Below are 24119 nucleotides of genomic sequence, written 5' to 3'. Positions count from 1 at the left end.
CTGTGTCCCACCCTCTCTCTCTGTCCCAGCCTCTCTCTCTGTCCCACCCTCTCTCTCTGTCCCACCCTCTCTCCGTCCCACCCTCTCTCTCCGTCCCACCCTCTCTCTCCGTCCCACCCTCTCTCTCCGTCCCACCGTCTCTCTCCGTCCCACCCTCTCTCTCCGTCCCACCCTCTCTCTCCGTCCCACCCTCTCTCTCCGTCCCACCCTCTCTCTCCGTCCCACCCTCTCTCTCCGTCCCACCGTCTCTCTCCGTCCCACCCTCTCTCTCTGTCCCACCCTCTCTCTCTGTCCCACCCTCTCTCTCTGTCCCACCCTTTCTCTCTGTCCCACACTCTCTCTCTGTCCCACCCTCTCTCTCTGTCCCACCCTCTCTCTCTGTCCCACCCTCTCTCTCTGTCCCACCCTCTCTCTCTGTCCCACCCTCTCTCTCTGTCCCACCCTCTCTCTCTGTCCCACCCTCTCTCTCTGTCCCACCCTCTCTCTCTGTCCCACCCTCTCTCTCTGTCCCACCCTCTCTCTCTGTCCCACCCTCTCTCTCTGTCCCACCCTCTCTCTCTGTCCCACCCTCTCTCTCTGTCCCACCCTCTCTCTTTGTCCCACCCTCTCTCTCTGTGTCCCATCCTCTCTCTCTGTGTCCCACCCTCTCTCTCTGTGTCCCACCCTCTCTCTCTGTGTTCCACCCTCTCTCTCTGTCCCAGCCTCTCTCTCTGTCCCACCCTCTCTCCGTCCCACCCTCTCTCTCCGTCCCACCCTCTCTCTCCGTCCCACCGTCTCTCTCCGTCCCACCCTCTCTCTCCGTCCCACCCTCTCTCTCCGTCCCACCCTCTCTCTCCGTCCCACCCTCTCTCTCCGTCCCACCCTCTCTCTCCGTCCCACCCTCTCTCTCCGTCCCACCCTCTCTCTCCGTCCCACCCTCTCTCTACGTCCCACCCCCTCTCCGTCCCTCTCTCCCTCCCCACCCACCTCTCTCTGTCTCTCTCTCTCTGTCTCTGTCTCTCTGTCTCTGTGTCTCTCTCTCTCTCTCTCTGTGTGTGTGTGTGTGTGTGTGTGTGTGTGTGTGTGTGTGTGTGTGTGTGTGTGTGTGTGTGTGTGTGTGTGTGTGTCTCTGTTTCTCTCTTGCTCTCTCGTTCTCTCTTCCTTACTCTTCCTTTCTTTCTGTCTTGCTTTCTCTTTCTTTCTCTCTTTCTTTCTCTCTTTCTTTCTCTCTTGCTTTCTCTCTTGCTTCTCTCTTTCTTTCTCTCTGCTCTCTTGCTCTTTCTCTCTTGCTCTTCTCTCTTTCTTGCTCTCTTCCCTCTCTTTCGTGATCTTTGATTGAGATCAAACATAACCATGGGTCGAGATCTAATACTGGTAGAGGCATCTCCATTGAAGCATTCGTGTCAAATTCTATTTTCTGGTTTAGCTTTTGATTAAATATTTATTTTATTCAATTTGTTTTCCTCTTGGAGCATTCGGGTTTGTTGCTTTACAACTCTTACCATCTACAATTTGCAATTTCGTAAAATTATTCGTTTTCAGGAATTGACGAGCATTTAAGTTCATGCCCTTTATGTGTCTCACCTTTGATGGCAACTCCAGGCAGTAATCTTCCCTCGCTGGGCACAGCTGCTGCTCGTAAACCAAGCACAAATAAATCGAAATCCTCGTCAAACCCTTTACGTTTTGTTTGTTTTTATTAATCGTTTAGTTTCATCTGCACCAATTTATTGATAACTTTCATGCGAAGTTGAAAAGTTTGTTCTGATGTTGAAAATATGTCTGTACATGGTTTATCCTTGGTGGTTTGAAGTACCTGTACTCGGTTGTTTTCTTCTACATTGACTTTGCACTGAAGCATGTTGAAAGTCTCCCACCCCTCCACCTCTGTTTTTTAAGGCAGCGATAACTGGGATTTGAATATAATCGGGACCAAATTTGTGGTTAAATCCTAAATTTGGTTAAGCCACGTCGTATGAAATTGTACATTGTATTTGCTCCTTTTTTTTGCTCGCGAAGTCAGTAAAATCCGTTCCCGCTCAGTGGAACAGGTTCGAATTTTGTATGTGCTCGCGTACTATCTGAGCCAAGTTACATGTGCTCGAACTTCGCCGATCTGCAGGAGACCAATGAGGCATTGACCAATGAGGCATTGACCAATGAGGTTGACCAATGACCGATGAGGCATCAACATCTATGAGTCTTCAATAATGTCTACGCCAAAGCCAATCTCACATGCAACGATGCGACAGAGAAGCCATACTACACGGCTGGCTATGAAGATGTGTGCTATTTGTGTGGCTGTGTTGAGGAGCTGAGTACCACAGATGAGTCATATCCTATATGCAGTACCTGCAGTAAGAGTCCTACTGCCGAGAAGAGGCCCACTCGGAAGTTCAAGAAGTAGTTGGTATTCTGAAGGAGAAGCCAAATATCATCGGGAAACGGGAGAGCCTCATGTGATAATTATTGCTGAGAATTCCTAGTCAAAAATTAAACGAGCGCTGCACTACATGACTACATGTGGTAGTAGGTGATGATAGGTACATGAATAAACGGCAACCAACATTCTCTTGGTGTTGAACTCTACTCAACATGTATGACTGCTATAATAGCAGGAGCTGCTGATAGATAGATACATCTATGAGTGCTATAATAGCAGGAGCTGCTGACAGATAGATACATCTATGAGTGCTATAATAGCAGTAGCTGCTGATAGATAGATACATCTATGAGTGCTATAATAGCAGTAGCTGCTGATAGATAGATACATCTATGAGTGCTATAATAACAGTAGCTGCTGATAGATAGATACATCTATGAGTGCTATAATAGCAGTAGCTGCTGATAGATAGATACATCTATGAGTGCTATAATAGCAGTAGCTGCTGATAGATAGATACATCTATGAGTGCTATAATAGCAGTAGCTGCTGATAGATAGATACCTCTATGAGTGCTATAATAGCAGTAGCTGCTGATAGATAGATACATCTATGAGTGCTATAATAACAGTAGCTGCTGATAGATAGATACATCTATGAGTGCTATAATAGCAGTAGCTGCTGATAGATAGATACATCTATGAGTGCTATAATAGCAGTAGCTGCTGATAGATAGATACATCTATGAGTGCTATAATAGCAGTAGCTGCTGATAGATAGATACATCTATGAGTGCTATAATAGCAGTAGCTGCTGATAGATAGATACATCTATGAGTGCTATAATAACAGTAGCTGCTGATAGATAGATACATCTATGAGTGCTATAATAGCAGTAGCTGCTGATAGATAGATACATCTATGAGTGCTATAATAGCAGTAGCTGCTGATATATTGATACATCTATGAGTGCTATAATAGCAGTAGCTGCTGATAGATAGATACCTCTATGAGTGCTATAATAGCAGTAGCTGCTGATAGATAGATACATCTATGAGTGCTATAATAACAGTAGCTGCTGATAGATAGATACATCTATGAGTGCTATAATAGCAGTAGCTGCTGATAGATAGATACATCTATGAGTGCCATAATAGCAGGAGCTGCTGATAGATATGCTGCTGCTGCTGATAGATACAGTAGCTGCTGATAGATACATCTATGAGTGCTATAATAGCAGGAGCTGCTGATAGATAGATACATCTATGAGTGCTATAATAGCAGGAGCTGCTGATAGATAGATACATCTATGAGTGCTATAATAGCAGGAGCTGCTGATAGATACATCTATGAGTGCCATAATAGCAGTAGCTGCTGATAGATAGATACATCTATGAGTGCTATAATAGCAGTAGCTGCTGATCGATAGATACATCTATGAGTGCTATTAATAGCAGTAGCTGCTGATAGATAGATACCTCTATGAGTGCTATAATAGCAGTAGCTGCTGATAGATAGATACATCTATGAGTGCTATAATAACAGTAGCTGCTGATAGATAGATACATCTATGAGTGCTATAATAGCAGTAGCTGCTGATAGATAGATACATCTATGAGTGCCATAATAGCAGGAGCTGCTGATAGATAGATACATCTATGAGTGCTATAATAGCAGGAGCTGCTGATAGATACATCTATGAGTGCCATAATAGCAGTAGCTGCTGATAGATAGATACATCTATGAGTTCTATAATAGCAGTAGCTGCTGATAGATAGATACATCTATGAGTGCTATAATAGCAGTAGCTGCTGATCGATAGATACATCTATGAGTGCTATAATAACTAGCTGCTGATAGATAGATACATCTATGAGTGCTATAATAGCAGTAGCTGCTGATAGATAGATACATCTATGAGTGCTATAATAGCAGGAGCTGCTGATAGATAGATACATCTATGAGTGCTATAATAGCAGTAGCTGCTGATAGATAGATACATCTATGAGTGCTATAATAGCAGGAGCTGCTGATAGATAGATACATCTATGAGTGCTATAATAGCAGGAGCTGCTGATAGATAGATACATCTATGAGTGCCATAATAGCAGGAGCTGCTGATAGATAGATACATCTATGAGTGCTATTAATAGCAGTAGCTGCTGATAGATAGATACCTCTATGAGTGCTATAATAGCAGTAGCTGCTGATAGATAGATACATCTATGAGTGCTATAATAACAGTAGCTGCTGATAGATAGATACATCTATGAGTGCTATAATAGCAGTAGCTGCTGAAAGATAGATACATCTATGAGTGCCATAATAGCAGGAGCTGCTGATAGATAGATACATCTATGAGTGCTATAATAGCAGGAGCTGCTGATAGATACATCTATGAGTGCCATAATAGCAGTAGCTGCTGATAGATAGATACATCTATGAGTTCTATAATAGCAGTAGCTGCTGATAGATAGATACATCTATGAGTGCTATAATAGCAGTAGCTGCTGATCGATAGATACATCTATGAGTGCTATAATAACAGTAGCTGCTGATAGATAGATACATCTATGAGTGCTATAATAGCAGTAGCTGCTGATAGATAGATACATCTATGAGTGCTATAATAGCAGGAGCTGCTGATAGATAGATACATCTATGAGTGCTATAATAGCAGGAGCTGCTGATAGATACATCTATGAGTGCCATAATAGCAGGAGCTGCTGATAGATAGATACATCTATGAGTGCTATAATAGCAGTAGCTGCTGATAGGTAGATACATCTATGAGTGCCATAATAGCAGGAGCTGCTGATAGATAGATACATCTATGAGTGCTATAATAGCAGGAGCTGCTGATAGATAGATACATCTATGAGTGCCATAATAGCAGGAGCTGCTGATAGATAGATACATCTATGAGTGCCATAATAGCAGGAGCTGCTGATAGATAGATACATCTATGAGTGCTATAATAGCAGGAGCTGCTGATAGATAGATACATCTATGAGTGCTATAATAGCAGGAGCTGCTGATAGATAGATACATCTATGAGTGCCATAATAGCAGGAGCTGCTGATAGATAGATACATCTATGAGTGCCATAATAGCAGGAGCTGCTGATAGATAGATACATCTATGAGTGCCATAATAGCAGGAGCTGCTGATAGATAGATACATCTATGAGTGCTATAATAGCAGGAGCTGCTGATAGATAGATACATCTATGAGTGCTATAATAGCAGGAGCTGCTGATAGATAGATACATCTATGAGTGCTATAATAGCAGGAGCTGCTGATAGATAGATACATCTATGAGTGCTATAATAGCAGGAGCTGCTGATAGATACATCTATGAGTGCCATAATAGCAGGAGCTGCTGATAGATAGATACATCTATGAGTGCTATAATAGCAGTAGCTGCTGATAGATAGATACATCTATGAGTGCCATAATAGCAGGAGCTGCTGATAGATAGATACATCTATGAGTGCTATAAGAGCAGGAGCTGCTGATAGATAGATACATCTATGAGTGCCATAATAGCAGGAGCTGCTGATAGATAGATACATCTATGAGTGCTATAATAGCAGGAGCTGCTGATAGATAGATACATCTATGAGTGCTATAATAGCAGTAGCTGCTGATAGATAGATACATCTATGAGTGCCATAATAGCAGGAGCTGCTGATAGATAGATACATCTATGAGTGCCATAATAGCAGGAGCTGCTGATAGATAGATACATCTATGAGTGCCATAATAGCAGGAGCTGCTGATAGATAGATACATCTATGAGTGCTATAATAGCACTGGCTGCTGATAGATAGATACATCTATGAGTGCCATAATAGCAGGAGCTGCTGATAGATAGATACATCTATGAGTGCTATAATAGCAGTAGCTGCTGATAGATAGATACATCTATGAGTGCCATAATAGCAGGAGCTGCTGATAGATAGATACATCTATGAGTGCCATAATAGCAGGAGCTGCTGATAGATAGATACATCTGTGAGTTCTATAATAGCAGTAGCTGCTGATAGATAGATACATCTATGAGTGCTATAATAGCAGGAGCTGCTGATAGATAGATACATCTATGAGTGCCATAATAGCAGGAGCTGCTGATAGATAGATACATCTATGAGTGCCATAATAGCAGGAGCTGCTGATAGATAGATACATCTATGAGTGCCATAATAGCAGGAGCTGCTGATAGATAGATACATCTATGAGTGCCATAATAGCAGGAGCTGCTGATAGATAGATACATCTATGAGTGCTATAATAGCAGGAGCTGCTGATAGATAGATACATCTATGAGTGCTATAATAGCACTGGCTGCTGATAGATAGATACATCTATGAGTGCCATAATAGCAGGAGCTGCTGATAGATAGATACATCTATGAGTGCTATAATAGCAGTAGCTGCTGATAGATAGATACATCTATGAGTGCCATAATAGCAGGAGCTGCTGATAGATAGATACATCTATGAGTGCCATAATAGCAGGAGCTGCTGATAGATAGATACATCTGTGAGTTCTGTAATAGCAGTAGCTGCTGATAGATAGATACATCTATGAGTGCTATAATAGCAGGAGCTGCTGATAGATAGATACATCTATGAGTGCCATAATAGCAGGAGCTGCTGATAGATAGATACATCTATGAGTGCCATAATAGCAGGAGCTGCTGATAGATAGATACATCTATGAGTGCTATAATAGCAGGAGCTGCTGATAGATAGATACATCTATGAGTGCTATAATAGCAGTAGCTGCTGATAGATAGATACATCTATGAGTGCCATAATAGCAGGAGCTGCTGATAGATAGATACATCTATGAGTGCTATAATAGCAGGAGCTGCTGATAGATACATCTATGAGTGCCATAATAGCAGTAGCTGCTGATAGATAGATACATCTATGAGTTCTATAATAGCAGTAGCTGCTGATAGATAGATACATCTATGAGTGCTATAATAGCAGTAGCTGCTGATAGATAGATACATCTATGAGTGCTATAATAACAGTAGCTGCTGATAGATAGATACATCTATGAGTTCTATAATAGCAGTAGCTGCAGATAGATAGATACATCTATGAGTGCTATAATAGCAGTAGATGCTGATCGATAGATACATCTATGAGTTCTATAATAGCAGTAGCTGCTGATAGATAGATACATCTATGAGTGCTATAATAGCAGTAGCTGCTGATAGATAGATACATCTATGAGTTCTATAATAGCAGTAGCTGCTGATAGATAGATACATCTATGAGTGCTATAATAGCAGTAGCTGCTGATAGATAGATACATCTATGAGTGCTATAATAGCAGTAGCTGCTGATAGATAGATACATCTATGAGTGCTATAATAGCAGTAGCTGCTGATAGATAGATACATCTATGAGTGCCATAATAGCAGGAGCTGCTGATAGATAGATACATCTATGAGTGCCATAATAGCAGGAGCTGCTGATAGATAGATACATCTATGAGTGCTATAATAGCAGGAGCTGCTGATAGATACATCTATGAGTGCCATAATAGCAGTAGCTGCTTATAGATAGATACATCTATGAGTTCTATAATAGCAGTAGCTGCTGATGGATAGATACATCTATGAGTGCTATAATAGCAGTAGCTGCTGATCGATAGATACATCTATGAGTGCTATAATAACAGTAGCTGCTGATAGATAGATACATCTATGAGTGCTATAATAGCAGTAGCTGCTGATAGATAGATACATCTATGAGTGCTATAATAGCAGGAGCTGCTGATAGATAGATACATCTATGAGTGCTATAATAGCAGGAGCTGCTGATAGATAGATACATCTATGAGTGCCATAATAGCAGGAGCTGCTGATAGATAGATACATCTATGAGTGCTATAATAGCAGGAGCTGCTGATAGATAGATACATCTATGAGTGCTATAATAGCAGTAGCTGCTGATAGATAGATACATCTATGAGTGCCATAATAGCAGTAGCTGCTGATAGATAGATACATCTATGAGTGCTATAATAGCAGTAGCTGCTGATAGATAGATACATCTATGAGTGCCATAATAGCAGGAGCTGCTGATAGATAGATACATCTATGAGTGCCATAATAGCAGGAGCTGCTGATAGATAGATACATCTATGAGTGCCATAATAGCAGGAGCTGCTGATAGATAGATACATCTATGAGTGCTATAATAGCAGGAGCTGCTGATAGATAGATACATCTATGAGTGCCATAATAGCAGGAGCTGCTGATAGATAGATACATCTATGAGTGCTATAATAGCAGGAGCTGCTGATAGATAGATACATCTATGAGTGCTATAATAGCAGTAGCTGCTGATAGATAGATACATCTATGAGTGCCATAATAGCAGTAGCTGCTGATAGATAGATACATCTATGAGTGCTATAATAGCAGTAGCTGCTGATAGATAGATACATCTATGAGTGCCATAATAGCAGGAGCTGCTGATAGATAGATACATCTATGAGTGCCATAATAGCAGGAGCTGCTGATAGATAGATACATCTATGAGTGCCATAATAGCAGGAGCTGCTGATAGATAGATACATCTATGAGTGCTATAATAGCACTGGCTGCTGATAGATAGATACATCTATGAGTGCCATAATAGCAGGAGCTGCTGATAGATACATCTATGAGTGCTATAATAGCAGTAGCTGCTAATAGATAGATACATCTATGAGTGCCATAATAGCAGTAGCTGCTGATAGATAGATACATCTATGAGTGCCATAATAGCAGGAGCTGCTGATAGATAGATACATCTATGAGTGCCATAATAGCAGGAGCTGCTGATAGATAGATACATCTATGAGTGCCATAATAGCAGGAGCTGCTGATAGATAGATACATCTATGAGTGCTATAATAGCAGGAGCTGCTGATAGATAGATACATCTATGAGTGCTATAATAGCAGGAGCTGCTGATAGATAGATACATCTATGAGTGCCATAATAGCAGGAGCTGCTGATAGATAGATACATCTATGAGTGCTATAATAGCAGGAGCTGCTGATAGATAGATACATCTATGAGTGCCATAATAGCAGGAGCTGCTTATAGATAGATACATCTATGAGTGCCATAATAGCAGGAGCTGCTGATAGATAGATACATCTATGAGTGCCATAATAGCAGGAGCTGCTGATAGATAGATACATCTATGAGTGCTATAATAGCAGGAGCTGCTGATAGATGTATAAACGCGAATCAGACATTCTTTTGATGTGGTTAATGTCCTCTTCCATGTCTGCCAAATTGCTCAATATGCATGTACCGGTACCATGAAGTGATATTTCGTGGCGAGGAATTCTCGTCAAATATGTATGAATGCTATGGCAATAGCTGCTGATAGATACATGTATGGCAACCGGACATTATTCTTAAAAGCCGAAGTTTTGGTCCACCATTGTTATATGTATCAGCAAATATTAAAAGTAAACAGAACTCAATGTGACATAGGTTTCTTTATTTTTTCATTTGAATCGTATCAGTGCGTACATACAAAGGTTTACTAGTTTAGAAATCATAACATGATTCATCATGTATGGCCGATCAAGTATATTTTAGAAAAAAACATATTGTGCGTTGAATAATCCATTAAAATTTCACTCTGACAAAAAAAACAAAAAAAAAACCCTCCCTCCCTACCCACCTTTTTGAAAAAAAGTGATGATAAACAGGAAAAAAAAATTTAACCAGCCTTAGACATGTTTGTAAGCATTTGGGCTTTTTAAAGTTTGGATGGTAGCAGCATGAGAAGTATACTTGATTCTTCTTCAAATTATTATTAATAGCTGGATTGCAGGTCTACGATGGGTCCCCATAAATATTCTTTCACCTTATATATGCCTTAGGTGTGGTGTGGCTGGTGAATCGGAACACACACACACACACACACACACACACACACACACACACACACACACACACACACACACACACACACACACACACACACCTGGGTAATACGAGTCGTCACAGCATATATCGCATCAGTCAGCCAACCCTCACATATGAAGAATACAGTGCAGAGGGGAAGAGGGAAATTCTGACATTATTGCTTACGTGATAGATGGTATAGTGTTTTAACCGACAGGTTTTCAGAACCCTCCCCCTCCCTTATCCTCCCGTCACCTCCTTCCAATCCTCCTCCCCCCCCCCCCCCCCCCCATTCCCCTTACCCTTCACTCTCCTTCCCTCTCCCCTTATCCCTCCACCTCCCCACCCCATATGTACATGCACACATACAGTACATACATGTACACATACATACATACATCATGGCTCCATCATAGTATGATGATGATGACTAGTAGAACACCCGTCCTATGGGCGATATTGTTCCAATCATGCAACACGTTCTTCTGACACATCCATTTATTAGGTGGTGAATAGGCAACAGACCGCTACCTGATTGCTCCAAAAATAAAACTAGCCCATTGTAGTAACATGAAGCAAAAACATGTGTACTGCTTATGTGCATATTCAATACATCATGGTTTAATATAGCTCAAGTAATTCCAATTTCACTGGCTCATAGGCTGATTCCAGCGGCCTGAAGCCTGAGGCCTATACGTACTGTTGCCTTCCCAAGGGCCATGGCGTCTTGGCTCCAACCTTTTGATGTAACACTTGCTTCGTTATATATAAATATATGTATTATTTGTGTATGGAATGCATATGGATCAGTGAGTGTCGTATGCCTTGATCAGATATGCCATTGATTTATTTTTGGTGCCATGAAGATTTAGGGATTTTCTGATGACATATGATCAGTTTTGGATGCAGTTTGCAACACAGTCCTACATAAGGGTGGCAGAAGTTGGAAGTGGGGATCCCGATGGGATGTACCATCTCCCGTATTTTGTTTGTGCTGGTTATGGAGTTGTTGATACGTGCTGCAAGTGGACATTGGAAAGAAGTGGAGCTAGCCCCAGGTAGCTTGCTAGCAATGTTTGCATTCATGGATGATCTGACAGTTGTCCGACAGCCAGCTGGTGCAGCAGTAGAGGTATTTGGGCGACTGGAAAGGATGATGCGGTGGGCAAGGATGGGCTTTAAACGATACACGATTCACGCAATCCATACTAAGTTCTTAGTGAAAGCTAGCTATGGACCCTCCCCCCTCTCCCCCCCCCCCCCCCCCCCCCCCCCCCACGAGTACAATCGGCAGTTTACACCTCCTTCTGCCCAGTGGTTCAGGGTATTGCACAATGTCAAACACAGACTTGTCATAACGTTGAAACACAAGTTTGGTATTGCAGTTCCAACTTCCAGGAGTACGATTTATTTATTTATTTATTTATTTACCACCTTCAAGATTCTCCTGCACACCGAGTACAACCGCAAGTTTTCCACTCATCTCGTCCAGCAGTTGAGAAGTGTATAGAAGTCAAACAAACACACTTCTCAAATACAGTATATATTATATGATTTATTATTATTAGCAGTAATATATTTATTGTCCATGGTGTCTCTTGACAGGTGGTGGACATAATGCGTGTGAATGTCGACAAAGTCCTTGAACGTGACCAGAAACTGTCCGAACTGGACGATCGGGCCGATGCTTTGCAGCAGGGTGCATCCCAGTTTGAGACAAGTGCAGCCAAGCTGAAGAGGAAGTACTGGTGGAAGAATTGTAAGGTGTGTTTCTGCTTCGAAGCAGCCCAAGTACAATGGTTTGCTTCAAGTATAATAGCAATCAAATTTTGTCCTCATCTCTTGCCAATTTTCGATTTATGAAGCAGGGAGATGGTAGAGTGCTATTTCTCGAAAGGGCAACAATATATTTAATTGGTCTCATTGTGCTTGTTGAGAAGAGTGATGGAAATGAATGTAGAAGGAAGTAGAGGACGGGGAAGACCGAGAAAGACTTGGCTGAAGGTGGTGGAAGAAGAAATGCGGGCAAGAGGGTTAACAAGGAGAGATGCAGAAAATAGGGCAAAATGGAGAAGATTGTCATGGGGACCGCAAGGCTAACCCCCACTCTAGCAGGGAAAATGGCCTTAAAATGCATGTTGTTGTTTGTTGGTCTCATTGTGCTTGGTGTTGAGATAGCTTCCCTCTTTGCTCCCACTGTAGCTTCCCTTCTGTTTTCTATTAACCTTGCAACTATGACTGCAGGCAGACTGGTTAACTTGCTCTTTGCTTCTTTCTGTGACGAGATTAACTTGCTGTATTTCTGACTAACCTACGCAATTCATTTTCTTCGGAGATCGGAGTTTTGGCTCAATCTGTCATGTGCCTTTAACGTGCGTTCCTCATGAGACCCGATGAGAGAGTGTTTTGAGTGTTGATTTCATCCATGTGCAACCCACTTCTGTTTTCATGACATTTTGATCACTCGATGGGAGTTTTCTTGGGGCTGCAACCTGCTGCTGTCTGTGTTTGAGTGAGTCATTCTTCTTCTTTGATTGCTCACCGATACAATGTTGAAATTGCGACATCATTTGCATTTTTGAAGTCTCAAAACCACCACGATCCAACCAGCGTTCCAAGAGGTACAGTGGGGAGAACAAGTATTTGATACACTGCCGATTTTGCAGGTTTTCCCACTTACAAAGCACGACAAGGTCTGTAATCTTTATCATAGGTACACTTCAACTGTGGAAGACGGAATCTAAAACAAAAATCCTGAAAATCACATTGTATGATTTTTAAGTAATTAATTTGCATTTTATTGCATGAAATAAGTATTTGATACATCAGAAAAACAGAACTTAATATTTGGTACAGAAACCTTTGTTTGCAATTACAGAGATCAGACGTTTCCTGTAGTTCTTAACCAGGTTTGCACACACTGCAGCAGGGATTTTGGCCCACTCCTCCATACAGATCTTCACCAGATCCTTCAGGTTTCGGGGCTGTCGCTGCGCAACACAGACTTTCAGCTCCCTCCAAAGATTTTCTATTGGGTTCAGGTCTGGAGACTGGCTAGGCCACTCCAGGACCTTGAGATGCTTCGTACGGAGCCACTCCTTAGTTGCCCTGGCTGTGTGTTTCGGGTCGTTGTCATGCTGGAAGACCCAGCCACGCCCCATCTTCAATGCTCTTATTGAGGGAAGGAGATTGTTGGCCAAGATCTCGCGATACATGGCCCCATCCATCCTCCCCTCAATACGGTGCAGTCGTCCTGTCCCCTTTGCAGAAAAGCATCCCCAAAGAATGATGTTTCCACCTCCATGCTTCACGGTTGGGATGGTGTTCTTGGGGTTGTACTCATCCTTCTTCTTCCTCCAAACACGGCGAGTGGAGTTTAAACCAAAAAGCTCTATTTTGGTCTCATCAGACCACATGGCCTTCTCCCATTCCTCCTCTGGATCATCCAGATGGTCATTGGCAAACTTCAGACGGGCCTGGACATGCGCTGGCTTGAGCAGAGGGACCTTGCGTGCGCTGCAGGATTTTAATCCATGACGGCGTAGTGTGTTACTTATGGTTTTCTTTGATACTGTGGTCCCAGCTCTCTTCAGGTCATTGACCAGGTCCTGCCGTGTAGTTCTGGGCTGATCCCTCACCTTTCTCATGATCATTGAGGCTCCACGAGGTGAGATCTTGCATGGAGCCCCAGACCGAGGGAGATTGACTGTCATCTTGAACTTCTTCCATTTTCTAATAATTGCGCCAACAGTTGTTGCCTTCTCACCAAGCTGCTTGCCTATTGTCCTGTAGCCCATCCCAGCCTTGTGCAAGTCTACAAATTTGTCCCTGATGTCCTTAGACAGCTCTCTGGTCTTGCCCATTGTGGAGAGGTTGGAGTCTGATTGAGTGTGGACAGGTCTGGAGACGGCTTTGCGGTCGGTCTTTGCAGTCTTTGTGGTCGGAGACGGTCTGGAGACGTCTTTTATGCAGATAACGAGTTCAAACAGGTGCAGTTAATACAGGTAATGAGTGGAGAATGGGAGGGCTTCTTAAAGAAAAAACTAACAGGTCTGTGAGAGCCGGAATTCTTACTGGTTGGTAGGTGATCAAATACTTATTTCATGCAATAAAATGCAAATTAATTACTTAAAAATCATACAATGTGATTTTCAGGATTTTTGTTTTAGATTCCGTCTTCCACAGTTGAAGTGTACCTATGATAAAAATTACAGACCTTTACGTGCTTTGTAAGTGGGAAAACCTGCAAAATCGGCAGTGTATCAAATACTTGTTCTCCCCACTGTATATGAGATGTGCAATGAAACAGCTCACTGGAAAGCAATACTCAGCATGGAGGTGTCGTGCATTGAGGACGACTTTTTTTTTCTACTGGTTTAACAAATTTACTCATTGATGGAATAGGATTGCTTTGTGCTTTGCACAATGCAAACACGTAGTTTCTTCCCTCTGTCATGGTTGCAGTATCCACGGTCAGAAGGGTAGCCTGTTATCATATTCATTAAAATTGCATGTTACAGTTCGGCTTCTGGGTCTGGGGGGTTTTGAATGGGTACATGCCTGACATGCCGTGCGACCGCAGAATTTTTCTTCTACAGTAGTCGAAGGTAGCGACGGCAGAGTTTTTTTACGACATGACTCTCTACGATGAGGCTTTCCTACTTTATCACTGTGCTCTGTAACGCTGCATATTCCTTTCTTCTCTTCTCTTTCCCCTTGATGCCTTATTGCTGACAGATGATGATAATTCTTGGGGTGATCTGTGCCCTGGTTGTTCTTGTGGTCATCCGTAAGTATCTGCCGTCGATCCCAGCGCCACAGTTTGCCCGTCTTTGCCTCCACCCAAGTGGTCGTTTGCATTCCATTCTGGTTACAACCCAATTTGACTCTGTAACCACGTTGTTTTCACAACTAATAACTGCACCACTGGTGTTGCTTGTATGTTGATGTGCATTCTTGATACAAAAATTCAAAGTGATTTGCTTTAAGCATTTTTGGGGGTTGTACCCTGACCATTGTGAGGCAAAGCTGACAGACCGTGGCGCAACACTTCCTGTTCCATCTAATGCCTTCATTTCCATTTTGCAGATGTGGGCCATTCTGGCAATTGTGCTTGTGATTATAATTGTCATCATCATTAGTAAGTATGCTTTGGCTTGTTTTATTTGCTTCCATTATCGTTTTATATTTTTTATATATTTGTTTCATTCTTCAGCTGTATGTGTATTATCTAACGGAATTTATTAGTCCCCTACCGGTTACACCAGAGGGGACTATAGGTTTGCTCTCAGTCTGTCTGTCTGTCTGTCCGTCCCACCTGTGGTTTTTACAGACATTTTTCCCATACCCTTCAACATATTCAACTGAAACTTGGAACATGACATTATTATGATAAGTTACAGAGCAAGTTCGGGTTTCGGGGCATTTCGTCAATTTTTCAGAGTTGTGCCCTTTTTGGACTTCGAAAATATTACATCGGTAGGGGACATGTATTGCAAAGCAATTCTCGCTCTTATTTCTTGTCGTTTTTGCTTCTCACACATATCCTGAGTCAGATCCCACCCATTGAGGGAATAAATGTAGTCATAATCACGTAAAATAGACTAATTGCTTTAGTATGGTTTGTTTAAGGTGGAGAGGAGCTCAAGAGGTCATGCTTGAGGCCATGGTGGTTTCATAATTGTCAGAGTAAATCAATAATTTTTTTCAATTACTATTCTTTGCAATTTTGGTTAGGCCCTCAAATACCACTGCAAAGTCCCTTTTTCAACAAAACTACCCTACCTGATAAAAAGAGAAACAGGTGAGAGAATTTACTGATTAAAAAAAAATTCACAGTACAGTAAATAATGGGTTTTTGTGTGTCTAAAGCTCAATGTAGAACCTTGAGGAGTTATCAGTGTACTTTTACATGAGTGTAAGAAGAATACAACATGAAGCTGGATGAAGCAAGTTAGTATGCAGGACTAGAAACTGGGTCCACAGCACATCGCAGGAACACCAAATAGGTAAACCTATAATAGCCGTAAATATGTGGTCAGGTTTTTAAAATTGAAGGCTTGCATTTCTGTGAATGCTAAATTATAAATTCATTATCATCATCATGTACCATGCCCAATGTAGAACGCTACAGTCCTGGGCAGGGCGCCACTCTGACTCAGGAAGTCGGGGCAATAACTTGGGATTTGGCCGTGGTGCTGGCGATAGCTCGCCTGTTCACATCCACCAACTAATGTCAGCAGACAGGACGCCTGCTTAACATCCATCCGAGGGAGGGCACACGCATCGATGAATCACCCTGCTTGTTCCACCGGGATGACAGTTTATAGCTGGGTTGGGATTCAAACCCAGGCTAGACAGCTTAGAGGCAAGTGTGGTTTTTCTTGGCATACCTACCTTATAAATGCTTACAAAACCCATTATATGTTAGGAGCCAGGTAGGTCAATAATGTGTAGATGGATCTCTCATTGCAGAGCCCACACCAATGCCTAGATGCCAAATGTAACGCTGCATATTGCTCATCAGCACATCGCAGGAACACACGCAAAATCAAACTTCCAGAACATGATTTGGTCCTTTCTAACGCAACGCATCCAAAATAGCTCAAATGGTGGGGGTGGACGTTCCAACAGGATAATGTGGAGCTAGCAGCCTCATCTTTGTGCTCGCTCGTCTGGGTTTGATCCGCAGCCCAACTGTAAACTGTCGGATTGGTGCGTCGCAGGCATGGCGTTGCGTTAGAAAGTTTGCCATCCATCTGATGTTTCCACTTCCAAGGCCTTCATCCACAGCTTGATGGAGTACTGCTCTCCCCTCTGGGCTGGTGCCCCTGCGTTACACATTGCTCACCTTGACACTGGACACCAAGGCCTTCAAGTTTATTTGAATATATTGAGGGAGGGCACACAGGGCACATACGGTCCACCATCAACCTCCTTCTTGTGAAACTCAAACTCCGGAATCTCTGCCCTCTTCCACTCGTCCCCATCCCCCTCCCCCCACTCCCTCCCGCGCCTAGACCCCCCACAGGGTGCGATTTTGTTTAATGCCGTGAACAAACTTTGACATCATGGGTGTTGAAGGTTGTGGTCAAGTTTCATCGAAATTGGGTCTTTGTGGGGGGCTGGAGGTGGGGGGCAACCAAGTTTGGTCACAATCGTATCGGCGGTTTCTAAGAAGAAGTTGCAAGTGTTTACAGACTGATGGACGACGCACCATCACATAAGCTCCCTGGCACTATGTTCCAAGTGAGCTAAAAATAAAGTGTATATTTTATTCATTAGTGTTTTCCATATTCTCAAAATAAAGGTTTGTTGAAAATTTTATGACAAAAGCTCAATTGGTGAAAATGGTTTTATCTGCGCGACTTTGGCTTAATTGCCCCCACAAGATGGCTGATTTAGGTTGGGGATGGGTGGGAGGGCGATGTGACACCAACTATATGTATCCATTGAATGGTCAGTCAGCAACAATACTTCATTTCACATATATATATATTTTTTTTTTCCCCTCACCAGAGGAGAGGGTATTGCATTTGGGTCTGTTTGTTTATTTCTCTGTCTGTTTGTCCACATAGAACGTGAGTATGCTTTTCTCTGCAACCGTTGGTCCGATTGACAATAAATTTTCACTATAGGAGCACCTTCACCTGTACAATTTCCTTAATGATCATTATGACGTCATAGATTGCGTGGTATGGGCTCCATCTTGGAAAAACCGAAAACATTTGCACCTCTGTCTCCGAAACCGCTCCTTTGGGTAAATTGAAACGTGGTTCATTGTCAAGTACTCCCCATGGAGAACAACATAATATATTCATGATGGTGTCATCAGTGTCTTCATTTTGACGTCATAATTAGACAAGTAGAACGCTTGAGCTGATTGACTTGAAAATTAAACAGCAATTGCATAATGCATCACTCAATTTGGAAAGCAACTATTTTGGAGGTGAAAAGCTCATAGGTCAACTCAAAGTCAAATTTCTAAAATCATCGATTTTCATCTGAAACATAATCGGTTTTCATCTGAAAAATAATCGGTTTTAATCTGATTGACCCGAGCTTTGATTAAGATTGGCAGTTTTAATTTTAATGCAATGTACAATTTGATGTATCCAAGGCAATTTTTTGGGGGGTTGGGAGGGGGTAAGGTTGTATTTTGCAAGTATCGTGCTCTGCATGATGTTTTTCTTGTTTGTTTTGTTTCTTTATTCCACCATGGCCTATTTATGTTTGTGCAGCTTTTAACCTTTAACATCATCCTCATTGCCTGCCTTTCTTTTGGCTCTCCAAGTTTCCATTCATTCTAATATCAACTGCTATCTAATGCTCATGAGAAATATAAGAAATGACATGCTATACTACTAATTTGTGTTTGTGTAAAGTTTTGTAACATTCCTAATGACTACCACTGATATAATCTCTGAATGCTTTATTTATTTCTTTTATTTATTTTTAAAAATGTATTTTCCTTTTTTTACTTTTTAAAAGCTTTTATTATTATTTTAGGTACGTATTTAAAAAAAAAATGTTTTATTTGTTTTAAAAAAAAAAACTTTAATTTTGTCTATCTTCGTTTTAATATTTATGAATTTTGGTTTCACTGCATGCCGTGTGAAGAAGCAGATTCTATACTTCTTGACATTTTATTAATGTTTAACTTGTTTTTGTTATGTCAAGCTCTAATACCTGTCTTTCGCCCTTTACCCATCCCACTCATCCTTCTTATTCCAATTCCTATCATCTCTATCATTTTCTTCCTAATACCTGCATGGAATTTTGTTTCTTTTACTGGATGTTGGTTCTATTTTATTTATTTGTTTCTGTTTCATCAGTCTATTTCTGCGTCTAATAGCATGTGGCGTTCTCTTCCTGGCCATTCATCGTTCTTGGGTCCACCCTTATTCACAACTCTTTGCCACAATGAAACCCACCTTTAGATTGTTCCTGGTTAAAAAAAAATTTCCAGAATTTATCCGCCTTCCTTCATGTCCCGCCCCCCCCCCCCCCCCCCCCCCCCACCGATCTCCCACTCATCCTTTCCCACAATTTGCACCTTTCCTGATGTAAAAATAGAAAAAAACGTTTAAAAATGCATACGCTGAAGCCCTGTTCTGAAAATGTTAGTAGCATTCTGACTAGTTGTGTGAAGAAGTGTTATGCATGTTTGTAATGACCTGCCCGTAAAATTTCTCTTAACGATCTTGGCCATAGTGTGATGTCTGTGCAAATTTTCCTTCATCGGCAATCTGTTCATTTTGAATGGACTTCGTTACCCTTCAAATGGATCATGTAAGCCCCTTGATAGACACGTGAAGCTGGTTTGTTTTGGCAATGTATGAATGTCCCTGGGGCAACCGCCCCCCATTAACCACCCAACCATTCCATTAGTAACCGTGCATTGCCTTGTTTCTTAATTTGCCTTCAATTAACTCGTAAGAGATTTTACAAATTGACAACTTTGTAAGATGTCAATGATTTTTGTAGGACTTAGCAATTTAAAAATAAACCATCTCCCAATGCAATTGGCCTTACATCCTAAGATGTGAAGTCCAAGCAGTGGATGCTTCACTTCACTCTTCCCCCTTTTTCTTGTTGAGCTATGCTTTACTTACATGGCCATTATAACCCTCACCCAAACCTTCCCCGCTCCACACCACAAATGATTCTGTGCAATTAAAAAAATCCTCTTCCTTTGTTTGGGATTTGCTTTTACTTTTGGTGCTTTTTATGTTTACAATCCCGTATCCTTTCTCTCCTTCCTCACTTCTGAAACTCATCTCGCCCATTGACATCATCTGCAGTTTCCCAGTATAGTTGAAGGTTTGCTTTCTACCAACGGCAAGCTGAAGAATGAAAGAAGCCTGCTGACTAGTGCTATGTACATATCAATCTACCTTTGCCAAACCTTCCTCGAGCTTTGTCCTGTAAACAGAACATTACCCTTTGTGGTCCCCCTGAAGCTCTAGCTTTTTGTGGATTGTTGTTTTTTTGTTTTTACTTTATATTTTTGGCTGTTTGTTTTTTGTTTTTTCTTGGGGAAAGTTTAAAATCTCTGCAGATGAAGGGCAAAAATTTGCTGCTGCAGTGATTGAAGAATAATTGTTAAAACAAATTGCAATCAGTTATCTTTAATGGGTTTGTATTTGCATCAACAAAATAATGCCCCATGTTGATTCCTTTATTGTGGCATTCCTTATGATCTGCATGGATTCGTGCAAACAGAGGATGTGTTTGGTTTTTGGAATGCTGTGTTTTATTTTGCTATTGTAGTGCAATCTCAGAAACGATCAAATGAAAACAATTAATTGCACTGCGTGATGTAAAGTTTCGCTTCTCGTCATTGTTTTCCATGACCCGCTCTGCTTCTATCCACTCTTGCGTATTTATTGGCTTTTGTGTTGTGTATTTAATGAATTTTTTTTTTTTTTTGGCAATTTGGAATTTTAATCTTCCCCTCACACTCACACACGGACGGTGTCATATTTAAGTGCAAGTAGATTCAAAGGCACGGTAGGTTATCCCCATTGACAAAGATAACACATGTGTGGAGCTTTCATTTGATGTGCTACCTGATATTCCACAGTGGTTTCTCCCTGAGTCGGGGAGGGGAGAAAAGGAAAGGAACATCCTTTTCCCCCTCTCTCTCCCTCTTTGTTTCTCTCTCTATCTCTCCTTCCCCCCCCCCCCCCCCATTTTTCTTTCCATTTCCAAAACGTCTGAATAAAGGGGAAATAAACGAGTATATGCTCTTGGAGAGGTCTCCTTTTGCTCTTGCTATCATATTGATTCGGTCCTTTTACATGATTTGATCACTTGTGAAGCCAAAGCCCCCTTTTATGTCTAGGTGGGGGCTGATTTGTTTTTCTTCTTTCAATGAATATTTGCAGCAATTGTGATAATCTGCTTCATACTGCTTCTCCTTTTGGGATAGACATGACTGTTTTATTATAATTTAAAAAAAAAGTTATTTTGAAGGCTGGGGAGAGATGGGAGTTTTAGGTCCTTTTGTTGAATCATTTTGTTTTCTGTACACATTGGTAAGTTTGCAGATTTGTTTTAGCATCCGAATGTGCTGTGATTTATTTTCACTGCACGTTGACACCGTTGCCCTTTTATAAATGTTTGGACGCTTACATTGATATAATACATCTGTGTACATTGGCTGGACAGTTGTAATGTAACGTAAACATGAGATGTTGGTTGTCAGGGGTTTGGTCTTGATCTATAATCAGTGTAAAAACTCCCTACATAATAAAGATCTAACATGACTTGGGATTCTCGTTTGCTTATTTTTGATCCCTTCAACATGGTTGCTGTTGCGTATGTTTGAACAAGCGGCATTCATTGGGAAATCCTGAGCTGACATGGAAATTGAACTAATAATTGCACAAAAGTGGCCATTACTGGTGTACTCATTTCCTCATGTACTCATTCTCCATTGTTTTTGAGAATGGAAACTACCAGATTCAACTTTCTCCTCTTCTTGAATTGCAGAATAGGTTTGTCTGCCTGAATTTTGTCACTTTTGTGAATCCCAGAGATGAAAACTATCAGCATAACAAGAGTGTGCGTACCCCGAGGCCTACCTGCTCGTCCATGTACAAACTAGAACGGGACTCGGTAGTGCGCATACATACATTATTTTAAAATGGACCTAAGGCTCATGAATGATCTCGGTATTCAAACATTTATTTGCTAAGGGCTAACCTTTAAAGTTCAGATTAGAGCCTGGTGTTGGCTTTGCGGTTTAGTCCGGCAGCTAAGCTAAATATAGCATAACAATTGTGCATTTTGTGAGGAAAGCACCAAATTTGGCACACTAGTAGACTATCATATTATGAAAAGATCTGGATATTGGGCCATCTCAGATTCAGAGATTTGATTTTTGCAAGATTTGCAGATTTTGCAGATTTGCAAGCTGAGATTGCAACGCCAGGGACGGCCGACTCCTTCCTGCGAGCTGCCCACGTCACCCGCACAAGAAGAGCTCATCAAATCACTGCAGCGGCACTGCACATCCTGCAACACCGTGCATATGAACGCCACTGTATGACATATGCTGATGATGCAGAAGACCTGCCTGAGTTCGAAGACTGGTGTCACCAGAGAGGAGAAGACATTCCCAACTTTCAGTACTGGGCAACTGTGCTGGAACTAGAGATGTTGGTACTGGTCTACGTGCGTTCTCTGTGGCAGGCTTCATTCACGATGTACCTTGATGCCCTGACGGAACTGGTCCCATGGTTCCATGCCTTAGACCACACACACTATGCCAGGTGGGTCCCTGTTCACCTGAGGGACATGGTTGCACTCCCAATGAAGCACCCAGATGTAGCCAGAGAATTCAGGGCTGGCAACTTCACTGTACAGAAGACGAAGGTGTTCTCTTCGATCCCAATCGAATCGAAATCTTGAAAAATCAAATCTCTGAATCTGAGATGGCCCAATATCCAGATCTTTTCATAATATGATAGTCTACTAGTGTGCCAAATTTGGTGCTTTCCTCACAAAATGCACAATTGTTATGCTAAGTTGCCCCACTAGTTAGGGTGCTGGCTTGGGATCCTAGAATCCTGGGTTTGAATCCCGGTCGATCGCTGAATTAACACCAGAGGGGTTGACTCAGCCTTAGGGTGGTCCAAAAAACATCGATCTCTCTGATTTTGATGCTCTACTGGATTATTGTTAGAAATGGTCTGAAACATTCACCCACCAAATATTTTCGCTCAATTCCATCTCGAAACTCATACACACTTCAATTGAAATATGGCGTTTTTCACCAAATTTGGCTAAATGAGAACAATCCAATAGCAACCTAGGTGGAAAAAGTACATGCACTATTGTACTAAGCCATTTTGTGGTTCATGACTTTTTGCATGCGCTTGCGCCTGTGAGTGTGAAATCATCATGGTCGAAACATGTTTGACAATGCTTGAAACATGTTCATACATGTCTGACTCATGTTTCGACCATGAGGACTTCACAGGGGTATGTACCATCAATGACATTATTTCGGGAAAAAATATTTCTAAAGTCTTTGTAAGTCATTAAAATTGACCAAAATGACAAATTAATATGTTGAGTGTGTATGAGTTTATAGATGACTCAGATGCAAAATATTTTTTGGGTGAATGATTTAGACCATTTCTAACAATAATCCAATAGAGCATCAAAATCCAGATAAAAAAGTGATTTGTTTTGCATTTTTGGACCACCCTACTCAGCCTGTCATCCTTCCGAGGTCGGAAAATTGAGTACCAGTTCACTGGTAATTCCTTGTGTGTCGCAAGAGGCGACTAACAGGGTTGGCGGCAGGAAGGGCATCTGGCCGTAAAACATTACTTCAAAAAAGGGACCATGTTGTCCGAAAAAGGCTAACCCCTGCTCTGCTGGGACAAATGGCCTCTAAAGGTGGTTCTTTAAAGTTCAGATGAAAATTGTTAATGGTTCAATGAAATTCCTATCTGTCCGATTATTTTCACTTTTCAGCATAATGCACACGGTTTATTGAACTTTGCACACGAATATGGGGGTATTACATGAAATTTCAGCCTGACTGATGACATCAGAGTAATATACTCACATTTTGGTATTTATTTCAAAAGATAATCAAATAAAAATCACCCACAGGGTGAACCGTATCTTGCCAAAATGTGAAAATTCCGTTTTTTCGTCATGACGTCATCAAATGACGTCATAGCGTCAAACTGTTTACAGATCTGGGAAGCACTCATCAAGGGCATTCATATGAGGTATTACTCGATATGGTACCTACGATTTCAAAATTTGACCTTGGGGTCAATAATTTTCGACCTCCAGC

The 24119-nt window shown here is 41.6% G+C and overlaps 1 protein-coding gene across 2 annotated transcripts in view; it reads left to right on the top strand.

Moving 5' to 3' along the window:
* The window catches only part of LOC137424681 (vesicle-associated membrane protein 3), a 55485-nt gene extending 33918 nt beyond the window's left edge, over positions 1 to 21567 (top strand). The window contains exons 3-5 of one of the 2 annotated variants that reach the window (XM_068112392.2): positions 11903 to 12061; positions 15386 to 15437; positions 20101 to 21567. In XM_068112392.2, coding sequence (XP_067968493.1) covers positions 11903 to 12061; positions 15386 to 15437; positions 20101 to 20117 — 228 coding nt within the window. In that variant the 3' untranslated portion in view covers positions 20118 to 21567. Of the gene's footprint in view, positions 1 to 11902; positions 12062 to 15385; positions 15438 to 19131 lie in introns of both variants that reach the window. The other variant, XM_068112391.2, reaches the window with a different exon arrangement.
* The last annotated feature ends 2552 nt before the right edge of the window (positions 21568 to 24119 follow it).

The sequence above is a fragment of the Myxine glutinosa genome, chromosome 4 (assembly GCF_964187855.1).
Source record: "Myxine glutinosa chromosome 4, kmMyxGlut1.1, whole genome shotgun sequence".
Taxonomy (NCBI): Eukaryota; Metazoa; Chordata; class Myxini; order Myxiniformes; family Myxinidae; genus Myxine; species Myxine glutinosa.
This window is presented reverse-complemented; position numbering and strand designations above follow the sequence as displayed.